General features: G+C 42.2%; 3 protein-coding genes and 1 long non-coding RNA gene across 4 annotated transcripts in view; 3 read left to right on the top strand and 1 right to left on the bottom strand.

The window, feature by feature from the left end:
* The first annotated feature begins 1,655 nt into the window (after positions 1 to 1,655).
* On the top strand, positions 1,656 to 3,744 carry LOC118408124 (poly [ADP-ribose] polymerase tankyrase-2-like). Its single transcript, XM_035808746.1, has 4 exons — positions 1,656 to 1,865; positions 2,452 to 2,626; positions 2,838 to 2,954; positions 3,121 to 3,744. The coding sequence occupies exons 1-4, from the start codon at positions 1,814 to 1,816 to the stop codon at positions 3,368 to 3,370; spliced, it is 594 nt and encodes a 197-aa protein (XP_035664639.1). The 5' UTR covers positions 1,656 to 1,813; the 3' UTR covers positions 3,371 to 3,744.
* Positions 3,515 to 4,517, bottom strand: LOC118408125. The gene is made up of 2 exons (XR_004830259.1): positions 3,869 to 4,517; positions 3,515 to 3,729 (listed from the first exon to the last, which is right to left on the bottom strand). It is a non-coding gene; the product is annotated as an uncharacterized LOC118408125 (long non-coding RNA).
* Positions 4,518 to 4,738: 221 nt separating this feature from the next.
* LOC118408154 (ankyrin repeat, PH and SEC7 domain containing protein secG-like) lies at positions 4,739 to 8,061 on the top strand. The gene is made up of 5 exons (XM_035808791.1): positions 4,739 to 4,893; positions 5,875 to 6,042; positions 6,876 to 7,053; positions 7,278 to 7,394; positions 7,778 to 8,061. The coding sequence occupies exons 1-5, from the start codon at positions 4,812 to 4,814 to the stop codon at positions 8,019 to 8,021; spliced, it is 789 nt and encodes a 262-aa protein (XP_035664684.1). The 5' UTR covers positions 4,739 to 4,811; the 3' UTR covers positions 8,022 to 8,061.
* Positions 8,062 to 10,334: 2,273 nt separating this feature from the next.
* The window catches only part of LOC118408158 (poly [ADP-ribose] polymerase tankyrase-2-like), a gene marked incomplete at its 3' end in the record, with an annotated part of 6,653 nt that continues 5,044 nt past the window's right edge, over positions 10,335 to 11,943 (top strand). Inside the window, exon 1 of the mRNA XM_035808796.1 lies at positions 10,335 to 10,421. Coding sequence (XP_035664689.1) covers positions 10,340 to 10,421 — 82 coding nt within the window. The remainder of the gene's footprint in view (positions 10,422 to 11,943) is intronic.

The raw sequence follows: 11,943 nt of genomic DNA, 5'->3' as shown, positions 1-11,943 counted from the left end.
TTCTTCCGTAGCCTCCTTCACCGGCGTCTCTACGGTCCAGGGCCTTGGCGAACGTTGTTGCGCACTCCCACCGGTATATATTCCTCTCCAGGCATTTTTCCTTTCCCGGCATATTTTCCTTTCCCGTCGTATTCCCGGATAAAAATCGCGAATCGACGGGTTGGTCATTTCCAAGAAATATTGAATGTAGAGGTCATAAAGTGTAAAAAAAAACGGCACATTAAAAAGCGGGCGATTTGAAGCGTTTTGTACATGGTCAAACCCCTTATTTTATATGTATATTTATAAGGCGAACTAATGTTATTTCCGTGTGTGTCTACGCTTTTCGCGTTAGCGGTAAATTTCCCGTTATCGGGACGCCGCTATCGGCACCTCTTTAGACACACCGCCCGGAAATCTGACAGGACACCCGCGGCGCGCGGTGGAATGTAAAATCTGGGTGAAAGTCTACCCCTAAAGATCGCAGTTCTTTTTAGCTTCACGTTGTTATATTGAACAAACGTTAATTTTTTGTTTGCGTACCGCTACCAAGTTATTGAAAATTCAAATACGTGACTTGCATGAGAAATACAAGTCCCTGACTACGTTGTTGTTTCGCTGACACTTCCGGTAACTTCGACCACAAAATTTCGATAAAAAACCCTTTCAAAGCGAACTGTTTGATAGAAGATCCCTTTCTTTCAGTGATGACCTGCTAAATTATGGCTACGTACTGAAATAACCATGAATATACGCATAATTCCTGCAGGTATAATAACTACCTCGTACGTAAAAACTCAAGCTGCCAGCAGTTCATGTGGCGGGAATTTCCCCACCACTGTCATAGCAACGGCCAATCGGAGACGCGTAATGGGATTACTTCATATAAAATTTGCAGAGATAGCGGCTTCTGGTTTCGGTACAACGTAACGATGTATTGCAGGAGAAAATATTCGGAATCGAACTTGTATTTTTTACAGTTCTTCCACGAAAATTGTGCAAAAGTAGGTCGTCCAAAAATGTGAGAACGAGACTATTTTTCGCTGACATCCCGCCTGCTTTGAAGGTTGACTGCAGACCCGATTGACGCAAGAGCCTGCGTAGGTGGCCATTACGGAAAAGGCAGGCCGTGAAAACTATTTTTTCTGCGTAGTTCGGGTTGATTTTTGGGTTGACATTCATTCTACTAGTATATAAAAAAGTAACTATCGGGAGACTGTTTTCTTATCACTGTATTCTTACCCAGCGTTATGAACATGATCGCTGCTGGCAATTTTCCTCCAATGTTTTGCCAATCTGTACCCACCATTTTCGCGCCATATGCTAATAAGCGCGCGCTTTATGCTAAACGTCTAAACCCTGACTCCCGCTAACGCGAGCCCGACGTGTTCTCTTTATACGCAGTTTGGCGTTGACGGGGACTCCCGCTGAGCCTACGGGCGTACGCTTCGGAGTGGACGGGAGAAAATTTGACGATAGCGGGACTACGTTAACGGGAACTCTCTTTACACGGGGCTCCCGCTAACGCCAGTCCCGCTAACGCGAAAAACGTAATGTAAAGTTCTGATGTGATAATCATATCGTGCGTTATGATGGGTGATTTTTTTTTTTTCACAACACCACGGCTCGCGGCACGCCGCTTGTAGGCGGAGCACTCGAGCAACGTGACCACCGCAAAATCATATTGCCGTCATGAAATCTCTCTTTTTGAAACGCAGGTGCAGACATTGACTTCAAACATGCGGAAAACGAAAACCATGGCACAACTTTGTACCTCGCTTCCTTGGCTGGGCATGTTGACATAGTGAGGCTGCTGCTCCGCAAGGGGGCGTCTATGGTGGAAAGAACGGGTTCAATGGCCCCTCTTCATGCAGCAGCGCTCAATGGTAGGTTTGGTTGTTGATTTGAACATACGTAAATGAAGAAATAACTTGTGTTCACATAACATTAGGGCTGGGTACCGGTACAGAAAATTCAGGTCCAGGTCCGGTTCAGGTCCAGAGGATCAGGTCCAGGTCCGGACCTGAACCTGGACCTGATGCAGTATGACTCATACCAATGGTCCATTTCACTACAAAGAAATCTGTTTGGTGGAGTATTAGACTTACACTGGCGTTTTAAAATCCTACAACGCTAACTGCACCTGTACGATCGACTGTAAAACTTGGTAGAAATTACTATGAACTCAACTCTACTTCACCCTTGTCATTTTCTTCCAACTGCAAGCGCCAAAACGTGTGAATGCCTGATAAAATAATATGTTAATTTTCTAATCGGTCCAACATTCGGTCCACCTAATTTTTTCAGGTCGATTTTTTCTGGACCGGTCCAATAAGAAAAACCGGTTTTGTACCGGTACGCTGTACCGATACCCAGCCCTACATAACATGTATTACATATTCCTTCATGGAAGGCAACATTCATTGTATTTAATATGCATTTTTCTTTCTTGACGACGCAAATCCTACTTAGGACGGACAGAAGTGGCGGAATTGCTGGTGCAGCATGGTGCAACGTTAGACATACGGGACGGCTTCCAGAATACACCACTCATGTATGCATGTGCCTGCCAACGTGTCGACTTAGTTCGGCGACTGCTTGAGCTCGGAGCAAGGCCTGATTTTCACGACTGTTTTGTAGTCCAGAAGTAAGTCTGACATCCTTCCAATAGGCTATAAAAAACTGTTTATTATTATTATATAAACATTTATACACAAGCTTGACCTTGTAATGAAGCCGGGTCGATTAATCTGCTTATGTTTGTTTCTATCTTTCAGTCATTGGTCGTCTGTAAAGTAGAATTCGTCCAAATAGACAGTAGTAGAGGCAAGCCTATTGACATGTATATCTTCCACTAGGTTGAGAAGTTTAGGCGGAAACCCTGACAGTGACGAGGGTTTTCAGCTGGTTAAAGAGGCGAGGAAGACCAAGCTGTTGAGATGCTGCAACCCTAAGTGTGGTAAACCAGGCTACAGGTAGGTTTTGGTGCTCACGGTTCCACCTTTGAGGTCAACATGTTTTATTTCACTTGTCTGAGAAGACCATACTTTGTCATATGTTCAGACGTTGTAACCAAAAGTGTGTAGCTTGCAAAAAAATGACTTATCTGAACAGCGGTTGTACCTGTTACATATTCTACAGGAAAACCGGGACCCTGAAGCTGTGTGGCCGGTGCAAGCTGACCCGCTACTGCAGCCGTGACTGTCAGATACAACACTGGTCTGTCGGACACAAGAAGTGCTGTGGGCATGATGCGTACACTGGCAAGCGAGCCGAGTTCTTCCAGCATTGGAATTTCTTCATAGCAAATCACGTTCAAGAACATGGATTCAAAGCAAGCAAACAACTTTTACAACGTTCAGACATGATGGCGACATTTCTAAACTTATAGTTATTTATGAACCGGTGTTGATTGCATGATAACGCCACAGCCATGTTTAATGTAGTGAAAAATCAGTGGCATATAATACTTGTATACATGTATCATTCTGATGGCGTCTTTATGTAGAAAATAACATGACATGTTTTCTTGTCATTTTTTACACATGTATTCTCTCCAAATGTTCATACGGTTTTGTTTTGCTGATTCGGCTTATCTTGTTGAAGAAAGTAAAGTTATGTTAGAGAGTAGTTAGAGAGTAACATAGAAAGTGGGATTTTTTTACAAAGCCACTTTTGTAGTGAACACTTTTCTAGCCTGGATGTCAGATTGTTGCACAGGCCCACTCCTCGGCTCTAGAGCCAACTGTCCTCAATGACCTTGGGAACTACTCTCCAAGCAGAGGTCGAATCGCGCAGGTATAGTAGTAATCGAAAAAATTACACTCGCACTCTTCGGAAGAGCGCGAGCGTAATTTTTTCGACTACTACTATATCTGCGCGATTCGACCTCTGCTTGGAGAGTACTTGGGAACATGCTGCCCCTGTGGCCTAGGAGTTGCCCGGTGTAGGCCCTTGAAACAGTCGAGCATCCGGTTCACATAATAAAACTAACAGAGGAGACTGATGAGTGGTGTGGTTGTTTTGGGATAAATTGGGAAAGTGTTTAAGCCATGTATTGTAATAAGCTGGGAAATTGTTTAAGTCATGTAGAAGCTGGAAAGTGGCAAAGCGTCTAGTTGGTCACTTTTTGGGTGTCTTCACAATACTAGTACAAAATCCCAAATTTAACCATTTTTCATTAGTGATGTACGCACCCTCGTACTAAATGTTAGGTCATTTGGTTTTAATGCAAAGGCATACAGACCAAAGTATACATTCTTATTGTTAAAATAGCCACAAAAAAACAACAACACTAAAACTCAGCAATTTTTAAGAAATGTAGGCCCAAAGTGAAAATGTGAAAATTAGAAGATTAAACTGCCACTGAATAGGCTTGTTGTTGTCATGTCATCCTGTTCTTTCTCATCAATGTGGAAAAATAGAACTCGTCAAGAACACTCCATATTGCCGCTCTAAACGATTTGTAACACACGGAGCAAGCAAGAAGAAGGTAGCGATCCCCACACCCAACATCTGCTTGAAGCAACAGGCGGTGTGGCTGAATGAAAGTGATGGTAGCAGCCAAACGCAACCGAAGGGAGAATACCGCGAATATCAACGATTTATTAGGATATTTGTGCACCAATCACTTAGCGCAAGAGTAGTAATTATATGATATTGTATAGAAATAAGAATGAATGTCACCGAAAAATGTATTGATAGAACATAAAATTTGCTTCCTTTTCTAGACCTTTACGTTTTCATGTCGCTCTTATGACGTACCAAAACAAAGGCTCACGTCGTCAGTGTTCAGAGTCAGGCGTGAAAGTGTCGACAGCGGTCCTAACGAAATGGCAGAAAAGGCGAACGAAGCTCTGTTGTATGCTGCTATCAACGGCTCGGTTGAAGGCGCTGAAGCAGCATTGAAAGCTGGTAAGTCGAACCGAGTTTTCTACTGTAGGAATTTTGGCCCCGGTGGACTGTTTCCGTATATCTTTTCTTTAAAAAGTATCCTACTCAGCCTTCCGGCCCAGTGTCTCCAACCAAGGAGGTTATATGACATGTGATATCACATGTGATATAACCTCCTTGGTTTGGGGCGTCTTTTGGGCCGTTTTTGTCGGGTTTTCTATCTGTCGGGTTTTGTTTTGTTTGTGTTTGGCTTGCCTGGGCTGTATTGTTTTGTTATTTTCTCGCCTCAAATCGCCCATTGTGCACCCCGCCAAGCCGACCACAGGGACTGTAAACAGACTAGCATCTGACTGTGTATAGTACCGATGTGTAATTTTCTCCAGGCGTATTTTTCTCATGCTATTTGCATTTTAGTACACATGTACTGCTGTTGACAAGTGATTTACAGCAGAAATGTACATAAAATTTATCTTATACACTGTAGTTGAATTTTGACAAGAGAGCTCTCATGTTTAAATCACATACATGCATATGATAATAGATAAACAATTGCACACAAGTGTGAAGTACAGTGCACCGATGATACCTTTTGATCTTTTCCGTCTAAATACGGTCGCAAAAATAGCCTGAATGCAACACTGTTTCCATGGCCTATACAGCCCAAATCCTCGTCTCTAGGGCCAACATTATTGATCGATTATTGAGATCGTGTCGGGTCTGGTACCAACTGTACTCCTCGGCCAGCTATGAAACTATAGTATGTTGTGATATCTGTCTTGTCCAATTTCTACTAACTGTGGAGGCAAGGGGCGTTATTATGTCCAACGCTGGACATAAAGAAAACGGTACAGAACAGAAAGCCCGACAAGACACCAAATACCAACCGGAACAGAGCTTCTGCTTTGAGTGTTCAAAAATTTATTACATGTATCAGTATTTGAATTTTTTTTACATTCTCGCAAAATCATATTGCCGTCATGAAATCTTTCTGGTGTTGCGCAGGGGCAGATATTGACTTCAAACACGCGGAAAAAGGTAACCCAGGAACAGCATTGTACGTCGCTTCCAACGCTGGGCATGTAGACGTAGTGAGACTGCTGCTCCGCAAGGGGGCGTCTGTGGTGGAAAGAACGGGTTCAATGACACCTCTTCATGTTGCGGCGCACATAGGTAGGTTTGGTCATGTACGTTGATTAAATTTGAATCGTACGTAGAAGCTGCAAACTTAGCAAATATATACCTTACAGTGCGAAAAATGTTTAAAACAGTTACTGTAAGTGTTAAGTTCCGGGGTGTTAATTTCGCGGTAGCGGGACAAAGGACATTTCGTGGTGGTTTTAAATTCGCGGTAGTACGATGCACTGTAAGTTTCTACATTCATAGTACTATAGAAAGCCAAAGTCAGTCAACAAAGAAGATGCAGCAAATATGAAGAATCTATTGGACGGTATGCAATACTTCTTGTGTTCAGTCATTTTCTTAACCATAAAAAAGACAGCTTTTAAGTTTTATCATTCGGACGATCGCACCCGTTTTTTTCTACTCTCCAAGCAGAGGTTAGGCTCCGGCTGTTTTTTAACGTTTTTTTAGTCGATTTTATCGGGCTTTCTATTTTTTATTTTATCTTGCTGTGTCAAAACCTAACATTTGGCTGGCGTACTTCAAGAAAAACGACAAAATAGAAAGCCCGATAAAAACGACTAAAAAAAGCACATTAAAAAACAGCCGGAGCCTAACCTCTGCTTGGAGAGGACGTTTTTTCCCGCCTATCGGGACCTCTTCTGACCAGCTATACTCCCTGGCCGCCTTTGATACTAGTCGTATCTTGTATGCCACCGGGAATCCGCTTCAATAGAGATTAGTGAAGAAATAACTTTGGTTTACATGACATGTTTTCATGCGTTGAATATTCCTTCACTTGAGTCTTGACGAACGAACAACATTCCTTCATGGAAGGCAGCATTTACCTGACATGCATTTTTCATGACGCAAATCCTACTTAGGATCGACAGAAGTGGTGGACTTGTTGGTGCAGCACGGTGCAACAGTAGATGTACGGGACGGCTGGCAGTTTACGCCACTCCAGTATGCATGCAACTACAAAAATGTCCCCACAGTCCGGCGACTGATTGAGCTCGGAGCAAGGCCTGATTTTGTCGACGATTATGCAGTAGCCCATATGCAAGTGTCATATCCTTCACACAGTCTATAGAATCAGCGACTGTTTATGTATATAAACAAACATTTACTACAAAATGTAGTATATAACTTGACATTGAAATGAAGATGGAACAATTGGTCTGCTTGTGTTTCTTTCTATCTTTTCTATCTTTCAGCCATTGGTCGTCGGAAATGTAGACAGTAGTATGTACCTATTGACTTAAATGAGTTATATCTTCCACTAGCTTGAGAAAATATGGCGGAAACATTGACAATGACGAGGGTTTTAAGCTGATACAAGAGGCGAGGAAGACCAAGCTGTTGAGATGCTGCAACCCTAAGTGTGGCAAACCTGGCTACAGGTAGGTTTGCTACTCTCCAAGCAGAGGTTAGACTCCGGCTGTTTTTTTTTCAGTCGTTTTAGTATCGAACTTTCTTTTTTGTATTGTATCTTGTACTGTCAAAACCTAACGTGCGTTTGACTGGCGTACTCCAAGAAAAATGGCAAAATAGAAAGCCCGATAAAAAACGACTAAAAACAGCCGGAGCCAAACCTTTGAGAGTAAGGTTTTGCTACTGGCGGTTCCTCTGCTATTAAACGTAAATACTTCATTTCATGTTATCTGATAAGACCATACCTTGTCATTGGGCATTATGTTCAGACGTTGTTGCCATAAGGGTATACGTGTAGCCTGCAAAATAGGACTTATCTGAACAGCTGTTGTACCTGTCATATCTTCTACAGGTCAACCGGAACCCTGAAGCTGTGTGGCCGGTGCAAGCTGACCCGCTACTGCAGCCGTGACTGTCAGAAACAACACTGGTCTGTCGGACACAAGAAGTGCTGTGGGCATGACGCGTTCACTGGCAAGCGAGCCGAGTTCTTCCAGCATTGGGCTGACTCACTGACAGATCACGTTCAAGAACATGGACTCTTTTCAAGTGCACAACATTTAGAACGTTCATTAACGACATATGTTAACTTATAATTCTCTATGAAGTTGATTGCACGGTGACACCACTGCCAGAATGTAGACTTTTGTAGTGAAAGATCAGTGGCTTGTTTATCTCACTTGGAATACTCATTGTGATGCTTCTTAATGTAGAAAATAACACGGCATGTTTTCTTGTCTTTTCACACATGTATTTTGTTGAAATGCTTATACAGTTTGATTTTTTTAATTCACCTTACCGTGTTGAAGAAAGTTAAGTTAAAGCAGGGTGTAAGTAATCTCCAAGCAGATCTTGCTGTGGCAAATGGAAGGAGTAAGCATCGGGCATTGTTCAGACGTTGTAAACAAAATCTCACTTTTGTAGTGAACACTTTTCTAGCCTGAATTCTAGATTGTTTCAAAGGCATACACAGGCTTACTACTCGGCTGTAGAGTCTAGGGCCGACAGACCCTAAAGACCATGAGGTTACTTCTAGTAGTACTTTGTGCATGTTGTCCCCACAGCTAAGGAGTTGACCTGTGTAGGCCCTTGAAACAGTCTAGCATCCAGTTTACTGCATTATCATTTTCTATCTCTATAGTGTTGTTAGAGCAATGCCACTGTATAGTCACTGAAGCGTGTTTCACCAAGAAGCTAAAACCTCCTTGGTTTCACATAATAAAAGTAACAGAGTGGACTGATGAGTTACTGTGTGGTTGTAAGGAACAATCTGTGGTATTGTTTAACCATCTTCTATTACTGCAAGGCAGCATGGGCGCCGCTCCTTGATAGTTTAAGGTAAGAAAAATACCTGGGTGTAGGGGTGGGTACCCAAACAGAAATTACAAGTACGGTCCAGGTCCAGAGAATTAGGTACAGGTCCGCTTTTGCTATTTTCTTGGACCAATAAGCCTCAAATCACGTGAACGCCTGCTGTTTTTTCTATCAGTGCAACGTCATAAAAGGAATATAAGAGTTATTTGTACTAGTATTACATAAATCACCCCAACGAATCGAATGAAGACAGTCCTTGGGAATGCGTACAGTCCTCTAGAAACATGAGAAAAGCAGACGGTTCTCGACTTTCAAGCGTACAGTCCTCTTGGAAAGCAGACGTTCCTTCCTTTATAAGCGTATAGCCCTCGGGAATGGTTACAGTAATCTCCAAGCAGATTCCTCCGTGGCATAATACAGTAACATTATCATAAGCTAGGGAAGGAGCTCGAGTTAAGCCGGCAGAGGAGGCCAGCATTACTCCTCTGCCGACTAAACTCCTTCCCCAGCTTATGTTACTGTCTTATGCCACGGAGGAATCTGCTTGGTACCCTGGGAGCCAGCCGGGATCGGGCAGCTAGGACAGTTTATCTACCCTTCGATAACTCCCCGGAGCACTAATGTGAGATCTGCGGGCTGACTGCCTTGGATCCCCGAACAAAACTCGCTAGCTACCCGGTCCTGTCTGGCTCTCAGGGTATCTGCTTGGAGATTAGGTTACAGTTCTCGGGAAAATTAAAGCGGACATTCCGAGAACACCCCCGCCGGCCCGTGGAATTTTGATATAACCCCAAAATGAACCCGGCAAATCGCTTCCCAGTTCATCTCAATCACAACATTTAAAACGTTCACCCCGCCAGTGCTCTTGACAATGGTCTAGCTCGCAAGGTAAGTATAGTTTTTAGTTGAAAATTGAGGCATTTTGGAAATGAAGCAGAACACGCGACAGACAATCAATTTTGTTCCTAAAATTCAACAATTTTCAATTAATGTATATCTGATGTATGCCTGAAGTGAAAATGAAGTACTGTGGGCGATTGAAGTGTGAAAATACGAAGATCAAACAGACTTGAACTTGAAGTGTGAATTTTAAGTAGAGAAGGTTAGACAGACACTTTTTAAGGGCTTGTTTTTTAAATCTCATCATGTAATCTGTCAACAATGTGGAAAGTATAGTCCATTATGTCACTCTCTTTCATTTGTTACACCCGGAGCAAGCAAGAAGGTAGCAATCCCCCGTCCAACATCTGCTGTAAGCAGCAGTGATGATAGCAGCCAAGCGCAAGATGCACACACCCGGAAGGGCGAGTAATAGCGATTTCTTCGCATATTTCTGCATTGATCACTTGACACAATAGTAGTACTTGTGTAGAAAAATATGATCGTCATCGTCAAAATAAGTGATAGAATAGAAAACAACTAGGTTTTCAATACGTCCTTTTCTAAACATTAACGTTCTCAGGTCGTTTTTATGACGTGCCAAAACAAAGGCTCACGTGACCAAACTCCAACCCATGCTTCAGTGGATTTCAGATCAGAAGGTTCAGATCTTCATAGGCGCAAGAGGTGTCGACAACGGTCCTAACCAGGTCCTAACGAAATGGCGGTAAATGCGAATGAAGCTCTGATGCACGCTGCTGTCCACGACTCACTAGAAGGCGCTGAGGCAGCATTGAAGGCTGGTAAGTCCATAGCGAGTTAACTTTATCAAAGAAATCTTGGCTCCAAATTATTATAGATTTATGGCTGTTTCTGTGAATCCGTGATCTAAAAATAAGCTGAACGACTTTTATCTTTTGTACTATTATTATAAATTTATGGCTGTTTCCGTGAATCCGTGATCTAAAAATAAGCTGAACGACTTTTATCTTTTGTACTATTAAAAAGTATCCTACGATTCCTACCTCCTTTCGCCGGTCTCTCCACCAAAATCACCTCTACTCTCAGGGGTTATGCAGGTTTTGTAGACTTTTAGGCGTGTTTGTTGTAATTTCTATATATTTTTGCAAGGAGGTTAAAAAAGATTTTCAAGTTGTTTTTGCAGTTTTTATCTAGCAAATTGTGATGACATGTGGGGTGGATTATGAACACGACTTAGCTTTTGTTGTCTGAAACAAACATGACAAACTTTCATTTCGACTTCTGGATTTGTCTTTTTCTATTCTTTATGCTTTGTTTGTGTTCCTGGACTGAATTAGTAATGTTATTTCTTTTGTGAAACCTCCCACTGTTCTGAGCACCCCGCCATGCCGACCACCGGAACTGTAAACAAACTAGCCGCCTGCAAATCAGCATCTGTGCACAGTACCGATTGATGTGTAATTTTCTCCAGGCCTAGTTTTATTTTATGCTATTTGCATTTTAGTACTGCTATTTATCTCTACAAGTGGTTTAGATTCTCAGTTTACAGCAGAAATGCGATGCACAAAGATGTTCTCTCAATTTCTCAAAGTTGAACCTTTTACAAGAGGGAGTTTGCATAAGTAGGTGATTATTCAAATCATGCATATGATCATGACAAATAGATATTTGTACATAAGTGCGAAGTACAGTACATTGGCGGCACTGATACTGACACATTTGATGTTTTCCGTCGCGAGCCAACATTGCCATATTAACTGCGTTAGACCCTGTTAGGTATCTAATCATTGAGATCGAGTCGAGGTCTGGTTTCCGAATCTCCAAGCAGAGGTTAGGTTCCGGCTGTTTTTTTACGTTTTTTTTTTTTTGCGCTTTATCGGGCTTTAATTCTATTAATGTACTGAAATCTTGATGTCTCCCGGCCTAACCAGGCTAGGTGGCAAACTTTACACCTCATACAGCTATGCAATAGTCGAGGAATAGTTGATTTCTCTTATAGTTCTCATTCATGACCCTGGTGATGGCGCCTCACACCTTTTCTCACAGCATTGTTTGAAATTCTTGTCAGTTTTTACAACATATTTTTGCACCACAATGCCATTGTTTTTTTGTTTTTTGTTTTGGTTTTGTATGTACATCAGATCTGTCCATTTGGGCTAATTGATGTAGTACAATTGATGAAGGTAATGAGCTTTTTGGTGGAGGCTACTATCAGTAATTGAATTTGTTTCATCCTTGGTTTCATCATGAAATCTCATTTTGAAAAATGAAATCATGGCTCACCAAACCCAGGTGCAGACGTTGACTTCAAACATGCGATAGAAGATATCTCTGGCACAGCAT

The sequence above is a fragment of the Branchiostoma floridae genome, unplaced genomic scaffold (assembly GCF_000003815.2).
Source record: "Branchiostoma floridae strain S238N-H82 unplaced genomic scaffold, Bfl_VNyyK Sc7u5tJ_1558, whole genome shotgun sequence".
Lineage (NCBI taxonomy): Eukaryota > Metazoa > Chordata > Leptocardii > Amphioxiformes > Branchiostomatidae > Branchiostoma > Branchiostoma floridae.
Note: the sequence above shows the minus strand (reverse complement) of the source record. Positions and strands in the feature narration are given on the sequence as shown.

Bases quoted from the DNA above. Each gene is read 5' to 3' on its own strand.
- LOC118408124 (XM_035808746.1), top strand. From the start codon at position 1,814: ATGGTGGAAAGAACGGGTTCAATGGCCCCTCTTCATGCAGCAGCGCTC. The intron at 2,627-2,837 runs GTAAGTCTGACA...ATCTTCCACTAG, and splicing joins GACTGTTTTGTAGTCCAGAA to GTTGAGAAGTTTAGGCGGAA. The intron at 2,955-3,120 runs GTAGGTTTTGGT...CATATTCTACAG, and splicing joins TGTGGTAAACCAGGCTACAG to GAAAACCGGGACCCTGAAGC.
- LOC118408154 (XM_035808791.1), top strand. From the start codon at position 4,812: ATGGCAGAAAAGGCGAACGAAGCTCTGTTGTATGCTGCTATCAACGGC. The intron at 4,894-5,874 runs GTAAGTCGAACC...GGTGTTGCGCAG, and splicing joins TGAAGCAGCATTGAAAGCTG to GGGCAGATATTGACTTCAAA. The intron at 7,054-7,277 runs GCAAGTGTCATA...ATCTTCCACTAG, and splicing joins GATTATGCAGTAGCCCATAT to CTTGAGAAAATATGGCGGAA.